At 40.3% G+C, this 15,135-nt stretch overlaps 1 protein-coding gene across 1 annotated transcript in view; it reads left to right on the forward strand.

The window, feature by feature from the left end:
- The first annotated feature begins 1,908 nt into the window (after positions 1-1,908).
- PGM2L1 (phosphoglucomutase 2 like 1) overlaps positions 1,909-15,135 on the forward strand; it is a 62,030-nt gene continuing 48,803 nt past the window's right edge. Inside the window, exon 1 of the mRNA XM_005903216.2 lies at positions 1,909-2,350. Within this exon, the coding sequence (XP_005903278.1) occupies positions 2,240-2,350 (111 nt within the window). The 5' untranslated portion in view covers positions 1,909-2,239. The remainder of the gene's footprint in view (positions 2,351-15,135) is intronic.

Below are 15,135 nucleotides of genomic sequence, written 5' to 3' on the forward strand. Positions count from 1 at the left end.
TTTGTTAAATATGCAAGTACCTAGGCCCTGTCCCAATGTACTGATTCAGAATCTCTAGGACACTGTCCCAGAGAACAAACTCCTAGGGAGACCCTGATCTCTACCGTTTTCTCTACTTACTAATTTTTTTCCTTTAAAGCCCATTACTAGTCCCTTCTGCCACTTGATGCTCTTACCGACTACCTCACACCCTAAATTTTTAACAGTTGTCTGTGGCAAGCACTTGCTGTTTATCATGAGCTCTTTTCTTGTATACATATGGTCTTCCCAGACAGATTTCAATCTTACTTTCATTTTTTATTTTTTGAAATGAACAATTTTATTATATATTTTCTCTTAGCCTCAGCCCCTAGCATAAAACTTTGCATAGAGTACATGTTTACTTAACGTTCATCATGGACAATAATGGTGATGATAGTGAGTGATGAATTTTTCTCCAGGACTCATGTGTATTTCCCAGGCCTAGTGTGAATAAAGGAACCTGCTGATTATGTAAAGGAAATACTTAACTGACTAGCAAAAACTGTAATTCCCAACTATGGCACACTATTTTTCAGGGATGGGTAATACAATCCTTCTATACCTTGGTATTTGGGATTTTATTATGATAAATGGCATTTTTAAAGGAAAGTAATACTTTGAATTTATTATATCTTTTATCTGTGAACCTCCAAGTACTTTAAAGCCATTTAAGTTACTGCAGCCAAGGTGTAAATACTATTACACTCTCCTTGCAAAAAAACTGATGAGAGAAAGAGTCACTTGGTCAAAATCGTAGAGCTACTGTTTAAGAAGCTACACCAAGAGACTCAGGAGCAGCTGTATCTGACAGGTAAGGACTTGTCAGCATCTCCCACACCTGTTCTGAGACCTGAAAGGTGAACATTCTGTAGAAGAGAGGAGGCCAAAATAAGGAGAAATTTAAGATTATTTCTTTTCAATCTTTCTTCTTGCTCCATATTCCTGTTGCCAGTACTTTTTGCACGCTAACGCTTATTCATTTTTGTGTTATGGTTAAATGCTGACACATCTTCCCTCTTTCACAACTTGGTTGTTTTTCCCCAGTTACCTTGTTCTCCCTACCTCCTAGTCCACTGTAGCAGCAGAGCAAAATGAGCTGCTGAGACCTAAAATGAGGTTGGATTGCTCGTTCGACTACTTTTGAACTCCACCTTTGAAAAAGTCAGTTCACTCAGAGGCAGCTTCCTCTTTGTGTGTAAAATGAGAATGGATCATGTCCTTTTTACTGTCACACGATGGTTTAGACGACAGAAGGCGATTCGTAAACTGTAAAGTACTGAATAGATATCAGCTGTACCCTTCCTGCACCTGCCCTTGTTTAATCTAATTGAAGCCCAGGGACACAACTGCAGTGGACCTAACGCGGACCGGGCGTTTCTATAGGAAACAGCCTAGAGGTGTAGCTTTTTTTCCTTTGAGAAAACGCAGGGCAAAGAGCTGCTGGGAGTTGTAGTCTGCGGTGGTCTTTACACGCCAGGGCTGGGGGGGGGCGGGGGCTTGGGGAGAAGAGATGAAGAACTACAACTCCCGTGAGGCCATGCGGGGACAGCCCTCGCACTCTCCCGCCAGGCGCGCTCCCCAAGACGAAACAGGAGGGGGCCTTCGCGCGCAATGGGGATTCACAAAAGCGAGCTCTGAGGCGGGCGCATCGTGGTGGACATGGCGTCTGATGGAGAAAAGGAGACGCGTGGGGGTGGGTGGGGATTGTAACAAGAATAAGACACGGGGAAAAAGGCAAATTAAGAAATAAAATGGCCCTGCCCCTATTCCTCACTTCGCAGCACAGTCCTAAATCGCGCCGCTGGGAAGGCGTCGGGAGCGCGCTTCCCAGCTCGCTCCCCGAGTCCCGGGTGCTTAAATCGGCTGGGAAGGGGCGGGGCCAGAGGCGCGAGGGCGGGGCCTAAAGCTGCGAAGGCGGCGGTAGCGGCGGCGGCCACGACCCAGACATCTGGGGCTGTTGTTGTTCTCTCGAGGTGGGACCGCCTCAGTCCGTTCGCCCAGAGAGACCAGGAGCTCGTCTAGTGGGAATAAGGTGGCCGCGTCCCCCCTCTCTCCTGTTTCCCCGAAGCTGCGGCAGGACCTGGTACAAACGTCCTGCGTTTGGTCTCCGATGCCTTTCAGTGAGGAGGGGGCGTCGAGATCCCGGTGAGCACACGTCAAGCTCCTCCAGCTCGGTGTCTTCGCTGGATCCCCATTCTCGCACCCGAGACTGGCTGCCATGACTGAAAACGCAGAGGGGGACCTGAACTCCAACCTGCTCCACGCCCCCTATCACACTGGGGACCCTCAGCTAGACACAGCCATCGAGCAGTGGCTCCGTTGGGATAAGGTGGGTACCTGGTCAGCAGGGCATCCTCCCCCTCCTCCTGCACGCCCTCCCACACCGTGAACGCCCTTGCCCGTCCCCACCCGGTGCTCGGCAGGCTGTGGGGGAGATGGCTCAGGCCATGCGGCGGGAGCTAGCGGAGCTGGGCGTTGCCACCCACCTATGCCTGGGCTGCCTCCCTGGGGCCGTCTGAGCTGGGAAAGGACGCCTGTAGTCGCTTCCTTTTGCAGGGCGAGAAATTGCTACCTTCCTTCCTCCTCCCCCCCTTCCCGCCTCCCTTCAAGTGTATATCATGTCCCTTTTCTCCAAAAAAATGATAATAATTAATCATCATCATCGTATACCCTTAATAGAGATATTTCCTTCTCCCTTTCTTCTCCCTTGACTTCCTTCTCCGCAAATCTGAAAGTGGGTGTTGTGTGTGTGTGTGTGTGTGTGTGTGTGTGTGTGTGTGTGTGTGTGTGTGTGTGTGTGTGTGTGTGTGTGTGTGTGTGTGTGTGTGTGTGTGTGTGTGTGTGTGTGTGTTTTTCCGCCTTCTGGGACAGTATCTAACCACTATCTGCTTGAGCGCTGGTCTGGTGTGTTTCCACCTTACGTCGCTAGGTAGTCGCTGGTATCGCTCCCGCTCCCGTGTATTCTCTAATACCACCTTTTGCTCTTGAGAAAGATAAGGGTTCTCTTTTTTCCTCTGGCCAGAAGTTATTTTCTGGAAGTATCCTCTTCCAAAAATCATTTTTTCCAGGTTTCATGCGATGCTCCGTATACAGACTTGTATCCATTCCTCCTCTGTTCCCCTACCCGTACTCTCTCCAAATTGTTGCGGTGTTTTCATCTTGTGGAGGCATATGGGATGGATATATGAGAGCTAGAATTAAAATGCAGCCATCTCACTTGTAAAGAGGCCCTTAGCTCCAACAGAGGAAGATGATCCAAGCTTCTGCTTTGTCGAGTATATTACATTTGTTGAAGTAGAGACGGCAATGTATTTTAAATGGAATTAATAATACTGAATTAAAGAATTAATGTGGTCATATGTGAAATCATGTTATTCAACTTCCTAAAGGATTATTAGCCTTCTGAAAAAGTTTTATCTTTGTTCAGTCATTCATGCGTTCAGCAAAAAATATCCATTGAGCATTGGGTAATGTTTCAGGGCCTGTTGGGTCCAGGGTATGCTAGTGGTGAGGAGGCTAGAAAGGGTTCCTACCCTCAAAAAGCCTTCAGTCAGCAAATAAGGAAGACCAACAAATAAGCAATTACTTGTTTAGTATTACATGGTTATATGTATCTTGGACATTCTAATTCTTCCTCTGGAGTCTAAACCAGTGCATTTCAAACTCTTGAAGTGCATGCAGATCACCTGGAGATCTTTAAATGCAGATTGTGATTTAGGAGGCCTGGGGTGGGGTGTGAGATTCTGCTTCATAATGGACCACACTGTGGACCACACTTTGAGTAGTGAGGCTCCAGAATGTTCTGAATGAGCTACTAGAGAGCTAACACCCTCTTTGTAGGATTTGACCATTTATACAAAAAATACATATGTACACACACTTTTTTCAGTCATGTACAAAATCTGTGGTATCCCATTGATTACAAAGATGTGAAAAATGCAAATAACTTTAAATCCATTTTGCCTGTTTTTATTATTGCCTACTGTGAATATAGTTCCTTGTCGTGGAAGGATACAAAAGAAGTGAAGATTTACAGATTACTCTTCTGCTTTTGGTTCATTAGGGAGGAGGAAGCCTAGTAGGAAAAAAGAGCTAAGGCTTAGCATACTGTAAATGATATATGCTGTAAACTGACCATATATATGTCTTCAGCAGAGAAATCTAAATTACAAATGAATGTTATCTCTATAGGTTTAATATAGTTAATTGCTATTGTTTAAAGCCATCTGCTGTCAGTAAAGAAATGTGATTGCACTTGTGTCTCTGTGAAGTGAAAGGAAGATGTGTGATATTCAAAGATACTTGTAGAATTCCAACACAATTTAATTTACTGCTAACTATTATGTGTGTCAAAGCCTTTGGCCCTTCAACAATAGGAGTTTGTTTCATTGCCACAGGTGAAATCTTTTGTTCTATTTAGGTGCCAATTTTGACTATACTTTTCCTAATGGGTCTTTTGATTTTTAAAAATATTGGCTGAGTGAATTAATATCAATTGTTCATGCTGTACCTAGATATTGTTGGGTATACTGAAATGTGACAAGACTATGAGATACATATACACGTAAAAAGATAATGCTGGGATGGTATTGGTGGCAATTTAATAGTTTATAGGCAGTTGGTTTTTATAGGAATTTAAAAATAGTGACCTGTGGACTGGGGTAGTCAAGGAAGACAATAAGAAGATGGGATACATATAAAAAGAATGGGGATAGCCCTCACCGAAAATGGAAGAGAAATTAATTTATATTTAAAGGGCCTTCTATATACAAGGTACTGACTGAAAACCTGTGGGAGACACAAAGATTAATTAGATATGGACCATATCGTCAAAGAACATAGAAGGGAATATAAAACAAAAGCTTATAAATATAATACACGTAGCAAGTAACAAGTGCTTTTAACAGATTTAAACAAGTTTAATAATTATTTAATAAAAATAATATTTACTTAACCAATGGAGAAGGCAATGGCACCCCACTCCAGAACTCTTGCCTGGAAAATCCCACGGATGGAGGAGCCTGGTAGGCTGCAGTCCATGGGGTTGAGAAGAGTTGGACATGACTGAGCGGCTTCACTTTTCACTTTCACTTAACCAATTCCTCTCTCAATGGGAAAAATGCTTTTAATTAGTAAGGAAAGATACATCTATTGTAGACTGATAGTGTAGGTCAGCTAGGCTCTGGTGTCCCAGGGCACTGAAATGTGGAGTGCAGAAATGTGAAACAATAGTTTGGATTTACAGCATTTATTGCATTACATGTTGGTGATGACATGTGTGGTCTTCCAGCATAGAGAAAGTGAGGTAATACCTGATTAATACCTATTTATTTTCTTATAGTGAAAAAAAGAACCTACCAAATGCCCTGATCCTTGATGACTCTGGTGAAATACATAGTACCAAGTCATAAGTTGATCTAAAAGCAATTTGTTACTTGTCCAGGTCACTAATATTGCTAGTTTTAGTCATGGTGGGCGGTGTTCTTTGAAATTTCTTCATAAAACAGGTGTTATCTGTGATAAACCCTTCAGAATTAGTTAAAATTTAGACTTGTCAACATTGAGAGGAAGAATATTCCAAGCAGAGATAAAAACATTAATGTGTGTACTTAGAAAATTTGTTTCTGCAGTAGCTTAGGGTACATAGAAACTGTTGGAAAGGCATGTAGACCAGGTCATAGAAAGGCGTTAGTATGTGGTTAGTGGCCTTGAATAAAGGTATATGAAAGTGTTAAAACAAAAATAGTGCAATAAGACAGGGTGTTTATTGGGGCGGTCCCAGGTACCCCTTGCTGTTGCTATGGAGTGACATTCTTTTGTTCTGTTTACTATAGTCCAGGATCTGACCCTTGGTTCTTATGCCTTCAGACTAATTTGTTAGTCTGTCTTGTCTCAGGATGGACTCATGCTCCTCAAGGTCACAGTAACTGATGTCAGAATTCAGAAAGCTGTTTTATTAATTTATGGCACAGATGTAATATAGATGAATTTGTCTCAGTCAGGCCATTTTCTAGATGCACCATAAGGGAAGTGAAAGAATCTGAAGATTTGTAGTGATTATGAAATCAAATCACAAGGAGTCCAATATATGGCATAAATGTTTAACAGCATTAGCCTGTAATAAGTAAATGCATCCATCTCTCTGATGGGACTGTCCTACACACTGGAATCCAACAAGTCTGTGGATCAAAGTGTTCCTCCTCCAGCCAGGGCACAGATGACACCGCTACAGTGCTCCCCCCTTCTATCTTTTAGGGCTAAGGTCCCCACTTCCTTCCTAATGCTTTCATACGTTCTATCAGATTACAGACAAGTCTTGCTGGCTAGAAGCTAGGTTCTCTATAAACATGACAACTCTCTCCTGTTTTTGATATACTATAAATTTTACAATTTTTTAAAACAGTCTTATCAGAGACATTAAGCCCTGTCCAAGTTTGGGTGTGTAAATGTGGGTAGGGAGTGGGATGGGACCCAGGGCAGAGCTGCTCAGTCAGCTGTAGTGGCAACAACTATATACATGTTGACAACAGTGTGGAGACAAGAATTGGCCATGGCATTTTGAGAAATAACAAGTAGAATGCTGTGGTCTCTGAAGGTAGGTTTATGTTGAGAAAGAGTAGAATGTAAAGATAGATTAATTAGGTTACGGTTATGAAATGCCTGAAAATAGAAATAAAAGACTTCATCCTAAAGTCAGTGGTTTTCAAACATCTAGCAATGAAAGTTTTCAAGCAAAATACAGCCCCTGTTTTTTTTAAAGTGGTGAATGAATTTCCTTTTAAATTATCGTGTCATGGAAAACACACCCATGAAGCACCTTTACAGAGGTTGTCTAGTCCAGTTTCATTGTGTAGAGACCCAAAGAAGTGGAAATTATCAATGGTGGTGGATAGAACCTGAATCAGAACTTGAATCTGCCACCTAGTTCAATACAGTTTTTATAATGGCTTAATCGCTAAATCGTGTCTGACTCTTGTGACCCCCATGGACCCCATGGACCCCATGTGACCCTGCCAGACTCCTTTGTCCATGGAATTCTCCAAGCAAGAATACTAGAGTGGGTTGCTATTTCCTTCTCCATTTTTTTTTTATAATACTAGTCTATATTACACTTTTTGTTAACCTTTTTCTAATACTTTACATAATTTGGCATTTGATCAATGAAGAATACTTATCACCTTGTTAATTTTGGAAAATATTAGTGGTTATTACTTGAATTTATTTGTGTAGTGTTTCAAACCTTGATGATCTAAATAATTTGATATTCACAGCAACCCTGTATGGTAGGCAGGTTAGGTGTAGTTATCCCCACTTTTACTACTAAAGAAACTTAGTTTCAGACAGGGAAGATGACCTGCTCAAGGACATATGGCTTTTAAGTGGCAAACTTGGAACTAAACCTAACGATATCTGATCTTTACTCTAGCTTTCTTATCACTGTACTAGACTCTGTAACTGGACTGTTTAATAGATGTTAGTGACATCATAAACCAAGTTTCAAGGACCTCATTAAAAACATTTTATTGGTTTTTGTAAAAGCTGAAGTAGGCTATAATATTCTGCAGAATAAATTGCCATGGAATTTTTTTTTAAAGAGCTGAATTTGCTACTTAACAGTTGCTTTGGTTTCCTTGGCAACAACATTCTCCCTCTGTCCAAGACATTTAGTATGTAGAAATAAGGGTTTGGAGATATATATACACACATATATATGTAATATATATGTATGTATGTATAATATGTATGTATATGTGTGTGTATATATATACACAAACACACATACACACATTTATTTGTTGCTTTTGTATATTTCCAAATTTCTTACATTTGCTCTTTAGTTTCTACAATTTTATTTTTAAATTTATTTTTATTTATTTCAAAGAAATACATGCTTATGTTTTTTTAAAAAATAGTAAAAAGAGATTGTAATGGAAAGCAGTGTTCCTACTTACCTCTTCTCATCCTCAGTTTGCTCCTTAGAACCCATTTTTGATTTGTTAGTTACTGTCATGACCATAAAAGCTAGTACCACTATTCCTTGATTTATTTTACATATTATCGGTCAGATGCATGCTGTGAAAAATGAGAGTGCACTCACCCTGTTCTCTGTCTTGACTAAATTACATTATGCCCTTAGTTTTAGTTATTCTTTTGAAAACTTAATTTAATTAGTGCTAACAAAGTCTCCAGGACCGTAAGCCCAACTCACAAACACAGAGCTCCCAATTAGCCATTCTGTTTGAGAAGAGATTAGAAGAAAACATGCCCGTGTATTAAAAACCAGAGAAAACCCGTACCAGCTTCCCAGAAAAATTGGTGGATATCAGTGACTTACCAAGGATCAAGTTATGTAAAGAAGACAAGCAGCATGAAGAGTAAAAACAAAGCAATGGACCCAGAAAAGAACCAAGGTAAAGGAACATAACAACTTAAAATCAATTTTAAAAGGTAATTATTCTATCAAAATAAAGAAAGATGCTATGTAAAAGGAACAGGAAAGAAGAATGAGCTCTTGGAAGTTAGGGGGACAAAAAACTGTATCCCTTCACCCCCTGCCAAATGCAATAGAAAATATAAAAGTTCAGGTTGAAGAAACCTATAGCAAAAGGAAATAGAAAATATGAGAGAAGCTGACATGAAGGAACCACCCCAGGAGTCCATTGTAAAGAAATCACAGATGACAACTGTGCACTAGTTCGACACTGGGCTTTAAAGAAATGTATCTTAAAAAAGAATGCAATGTCTGTGCCATCAGAGAGAGCTGGAAGATGTTAATGATAATGATGAAGATGGCATGTTATTTCTGGCAACAGCAACATCAAAAAAAGAAAAGCAGTTAACCACAGATGGAAGAAAGGGAGGAAGGGGAGGAGGGAGGGCAGGGAGAAGGAAGGAAAACAGACTTGAATAAGCAAGTTATGGTTCAAAAGTGAAGCAAACTAAAATAGGGTGTGATTTTTAAAGACTTAATTGATGGAGCTTAAGGGGAAAAAAATCCATTTGATCTCAGCACCTTCAGGTGACCAAGGTGAGCCTGGAAAGATGAAATTTTATCCAAACTCAGGGTCTGTAGTTAACAATATTTAGATAATCTTAATCTAATACTTGCAGTATTTTCAGTTTTGAGGATTAATCTGAAGAAAAAACAGAAAATTTAAAGTTTTATTGTGGTTAAAAACACATAAAATTTACCATCTTCACTGTTTTTAAGTGTGGAACTTCCCTGGTGGCTCAAATGGTAAAGCATCTGCCTACAATGCGGGAGACCCGGGTTCAATCCCTGGGTTGGGAAGATCTCCTGGAGAAGGAAATTGCAACCCACTCCAGTCTTCTTGCCTGGAAAACCCCATGGACGGAGGAGCCTGGTAGACTATAGTCCATGGGGTCGCAGAGTCGGACGCGACTGAGCGACTTCACTTTTTCAATAGCATTAATCAGATTCTCATTTTTATGAAACAGATCTCCAGAACGTTTTTGTCTTGTGAATCTGAAACTCTGTACTCATTAAAGAAGTCCCCTTACCTCCATTCCCTCTAGCCCCAAAACACAGTGTTAACAACAGGGGAAACAGGTGGGGTAGGAGGGTTTAAGGGAACTCCCTGTACTACGTGTTCAATTTTCTGTAAACCCCAAATTTTTCTAAAAATTCAAGTCTTTGATTAAAAAAAAAATGCTTGAAAGGGAAAGGATTCTCATTTGAAAGCACCCTCTTCTTTCCCATCTGAAAATGTCAAAATAGGTAGACTGACTACTTCTTCCTTTTATTTAGGGTCTTCTTTGCCCTGTTTTTTCTATCAAAAAGGAGTTTTGTTTAGTTCCTTTAAGTTTTCTACAAGGCCATTAGAAATCTATTTGGTTATATCTTTAATCTAGAATTATTTTTTCCCCATCTCTTCCTTTCCTCCTATTTGAAAAATCAGAGAGCCAAGAGAAGCTAACGAAAAGGAATTTGTCTTTATTTGGCTCTTCCAAATTATTAAAGTGAAAGTGTTAGTTGCTCTGTAGTGTCTGACTCTTTACGACCCCATGGACTGCAGCCCATCAGGCTCCTCTATCCACGGGGTTTCCCAGGTAAGCATACTGGAGTGGGTTGCCATTTCCTCCTCCAGGATATCTTCCCGACCCAGGGATTGAACCCAGATCTCCCACATTGCAGGCAGATTCTTTGCCGTCTGAGCCACGAGGGAAGTCATGGGAAAGTAGTAGTCGCTTAGTCTTGTCTGACTCTGCGACCCCATGGACGGACTGTAGCCCACCAGGCTCCTCTGTCCTTGGACTTCTCCAGGCAAGAATACTGCAGTGGGTAACCATTCCCTTCTCTAGGGAATCTTCCTGACCAGGGATTGAACCCAGGTCTCCTGCATTGCAGGCAAATTCTTTACTGTCTGAGCCATGACTGGGACTGCCACAACAAGAGACATCTATGCTTATACATTAAATTAACCAAGGAATGTAAATGTTATTAAATGCCTCTAACTCGGATTTTCATGGTCTCTCCCTGGACAATCTAAATTTGATTTATCTGTCCTTGTGGGAAGACAGTGTGTTTTGCTTATGTAGTTGTTTTTATTTATTTCATATGTCTGTTCTATATTGTAGAAACACTTTTTCCCCCAAATAAAAGGTTGGGTAGTAATTTAGTGTAGATTTTGCTAAAGGAGTATTTTTTTCCATTAGTTACTCTCTGCATTATTGCTAATTAGAACTGAAGCTGCTGCCCTCTGGTGTTGGGAGTTAATGAAGAAAATGATTAATGCTGGTGGAAAGGATACAGATAGTGTATCCAGTCTTGCATAGGCTCTTTTATACCAAGTAATTTAATGAGGACTATATCTTACCAAACAAAACTATGAAAATGGTCTTATTGAATGCTCAAAAGAGTATGAAAATTATAATGTAAATGAAAAATACTGTGCTTCTTAGATGCAAAGTCATCTTAGCTTTCAGCTCACCAGACTTTGTTAGAAAATCTTTTCAGTGTAAGTGGTAGTTTTGTGGTTTCTGCTTCAGAATTTTCTCATGTAATTTTCCCTCTGAAATATTTTATTATTTATTGCAGGTAAAAACTATTAAAAACCTAAATGCCCACCAATCAGAGAAAGGATACATAAACTAGAATATTGCAGCAGTTGAAAACCTATCAGGGAAATTAAACTGAACAGGGGACTTGCAATAACAATGAAGAGATTTTTTTTAATTGAGGTATAGTTGATATACAATATTATATGTCAGGTGTACAGCATAGTCATTCAAAATTTTTATAAATTATATTCCATTTGAAGTTATAAAACATTGGCTATATTTCCTGTGATATACAATGTATCCTTGTAGTTTATTTTATACCTAATAGTTTGTACCTCTTAATCACCTACCTCTATTTTGCCCCTCCTCTCTTTCCTCTCCCCATGGGTTTTTCTCTGTGAGTCTGTTTCTATTTTGTTGTATTCATTCATTTTATTTTCTGTATTCCACATATAAATGATCACATATGGTATTTGTCTTTCTCAGTCTTATTTTATTAAGCACAATACCCTCCAGGTCCATCCATGTTGTTGCAAATGGAAAAATTTCATTATTTTTTATGGGTAAGTACTTTTGCATTGTGTGTGTATGTGTGTATTACATCTTCTTTATCCATTAACCTGTTAATGGACACTTGGGTAGCTTCCATAGCTTGGCTATTGAAATACTACTGCTGTGAACATTCAGTTCAGTTCAGTCACTCAGTCATGTCCTACTCTTCACAACCCCATGGACTGCAGCACACTAGGCTTCCCTGGCATTCACCAACTCCTGAAGCTTACTCAAACTCATAACCATCGAGTCAGTGATGCCATCCAACCATCTCATCCTCTGTCATCCCCTTCTCCTCCCACCTTGAATCTTTACCAGCATCAGGGTCTTTTTCAATGATGCAGTTCTTCACATCAGGTGGCCAAAGTATTGAAGCTTCAGCATCAGTCCTTTTCATGAATATTCAGGACTGATTCCTTTAGGATTGACTGGTCAGCCACTGTTTCCACTGTTTCTCCATCTATTTGCCATGAAGTGGTGGGACCAGATGCCATGATTTTCGTTTTCTGAATGTTGAGCTTTAAGCCAACTTTTTCACTCTCCTCTTTCACTTTCATCAAGAGGCTGTTTAGTTCTTCTTCACTTTCTGCCATTAGGGTGGTATCATCTGCATATCTGAGCTTATTGATATTTCTCCCAGCAATCTTGATTCCAGCCCAGCATTTCTCATGATGTACTCTGCATATAAGTTAAATAAGCAGGGTGATAATATACAGCCTTGATGTACTTTCCTATTTGGAAAAGTTGTTGTTCCATGTCCAGTTCTAACTGTTGCTTCCTGACCTGCATACAGGTTTTTCAAGAGGTGGGTCAGGTTGGTCTGGTATTCCCATCTCCTTCAGAATTTTCCACAGTTTATTGTGATCCACTCAGTCAAAGGCTTTGCATTGTCAATAAAGTAGAAATACATGTTTTTCTGAAACTCTCTTGCTTTTTCGATGATCCAGCGGTTTTTGGCAATTTGATCTCTGGTTCCTCTGCTTTTTCTAAAACCAGCTTGAACGTCTGGACATTCATGGTTCACATATTACTGAAGCCTGGCTTGGAGAATTTTGAGCATTACTTTACTAGCGTGTGAGATGAGTGCAATTGTGTGGTAGTTTGAGCATTCTTTGGCATTGCCTTTCTTAGGGATTGGAATGAAAACTGATCTTTTCCAGTCCTGTGGCCACTGCTGAGTTTCCCAAATTTGCTGGCATATTTAGTGCAGCACTTTCACAGCACTGTCTTTTAGGATTTGAAATAGCTCAACTGGAATTCCATCACCTCCACTAGCTTTGTTCTTAGTGATGCTTCCTAAGACCCACTTGACTTCACATTACAGGATATCTGGCTCTAGGTGAGTGTGAGTGATCACACCATCATGATTATCTGGGTCGTGAAGATCTTTTTTGTACAGTTCTGTGTATTCTTGCCACCTCTTCTTAATATCCTCTACTTCTATTAGGTCCATACCATTTCTGTCCTTTATTGAGCCCATCTTTGCATGAAATATTCCCTTGGTATCTCTAATTTTCTTAAAGAGATCTCTAGTCTTTCCCATTCTATTGTTTTCCTCTATTTCTTTGCATTGATCGCTGAGGAAGGCTTTCTTATCTCTCCTTGCTATGCTTTGGAACTCCGCATTCAAATGGGTATATCTTTCCTTTTCTCCGTTGCTTTTTGCTTCTCTTCTTTTCACAGCTATTTGTAAGGCCTCCTCAGACAGCCGTTTTGCTTTTTTGCATTTATTTTTTTGGGGATGGTCTTAATTCCTATTTCCTGTACAATGTCATGAACCTCCATCCATAGTTCATCAGGCACTCTATCAGATCTAGTCCCTTAAGTCTATTTCTCACTTCCACTGTATAATCATAAGGGATTTGATTTAGGTCATACCTGAATGGTCTAGTGGTTTTCCCCACTTTCTTCAATTTAAGTCTGAATTTGGCAATAAGGAGTTCATGATCTGAGCTACAGTCAGCTCCCGGTCTTGTTTTTGCAGACTGTGTAGAGCTTCTCCATCTTTCACTGCAAAAAATATAATCAATCTGATTTTGGTGTTGACCATCTGGTGACATCTGTGTGTAGAGTCTTCTCGTGTTGTTGGGGTTCAGTTTGTGTCAAATGCTTTTTCTGCATCTACTGAGAAGGTCATGTTAGTTTTTTTTAATTAGAACTTTATTTTTTAAGCAATTTTAGGTTCACAGCACAATTGAAGGTAAAGTATATAGAGAGATTTCTCATATTCCCCCTACCCTCACTCATGGATAGCTTCCCTCATTATCCACATCCCCCACCAGTGTGGTACACTTGTTAGAATTGATAAACATACGCTGACACATTAACCTCCCCAAATCCACTGTTTCCAGTATGCTGTTGAGCCTCACCCCACAGACCTTCATGCCTTGTATTTGCCTAGCCTCAAGGCTGAAGAAAGAGCTCACAGTCAGCAACAGAGACATCAATGATATAATGGACAGGGGCATCTTACATGTCTGAAGCAAGGCCCTGGAGCAACACCCCATCATGTATGGCAGATGGCATGGCAGTAGTCTTAGTTATTGGGGAAGGCAGTGAGGGAATTTACCAGTTACCAAAGGAAATTGATGTCAGGTCGGCACATCAGTTACCAGGGAAACCAGCAGAGGAGCATCACTGCCCCTTTGATAAACTATCATATTGGAGCTGTTCTGATCTGGAGATTAGAGCAATCACTAGCTGCGGCTGGGGGCAAGTATGTCTCTGTGATTAGGAAGGAAGGTTAGTCATGTGAGTAGGGTGTAGGTGAAGCAGGGAGTGATCGAATAGGGTGTATTCAGGGAGGAAGAGAACAGCCTTATTATACATATGTTTTATTCTTGGTAGTGTACATTGTATGGGTTTGGACAAATGTGTAATGACGTGTGTCTACCATTTTATTATCATGCAGAATAGTTTCACTATCCTAAGAATCCTCTCTCTCTGCTTAGTCGTGTCCGACTCTTTGTGACCCCCATGGACTATAGCCCACCAGGTTCCTCTGTCCATGGGATTTTCCAGGCAAGAATGCTGGAGTGGGTTGCCATTTCCTCCTTCAGGGCATCTTCCTGACCCAGGGATCGAACCTGCATCTCCTGCATTGGCAGGTGGATTCTTTACCACTGAACCACCTGGGAAACCCCAAGAATCCTTTATGTTCCACCTGTTCATCACTTCCTCAACCCTCAACCTCTGGCAGCCACTGATCCTTTTAGTTTCCACAGTTTTCCCTTTTCCAGAATGTCACATAGTGGGAATCACACAGTATTTAGCCTTTTTAGATTGGCTTATTTCACTTAGTAATATGCTTTTAAGTTTCCTCCATGTCTTTTCATGGCTTGAGAGCTCATTTATTTTTATCACTGAATAATAGTCCATTGTCTGGATGTACCATAACATTAAACAGTTTTTTTACTTTGTGATATCATGAATTATAGTGATTTTTGAATGTTGATTCAACTGATATTCCTTAGATAAATACTACTTGGTCATAATGTATTATTCTTTTTATATATTTTGTTAAGAATCTTTTTGTATATT

Source organism: Bos mutus, chromosome 15, assembly GCF_027580195.1.
Source record: "Bos mutus isolate GX-2022 chromosome 15, NWIPB_WYAK_1.1, whole genome shotgun sequence".
NCBI classification, from domain to species: Eukaryota; Metazoa; Chordata; class Mammalia; order Artiodactyla; family Bovidae; genus Bos; species Bos mutus.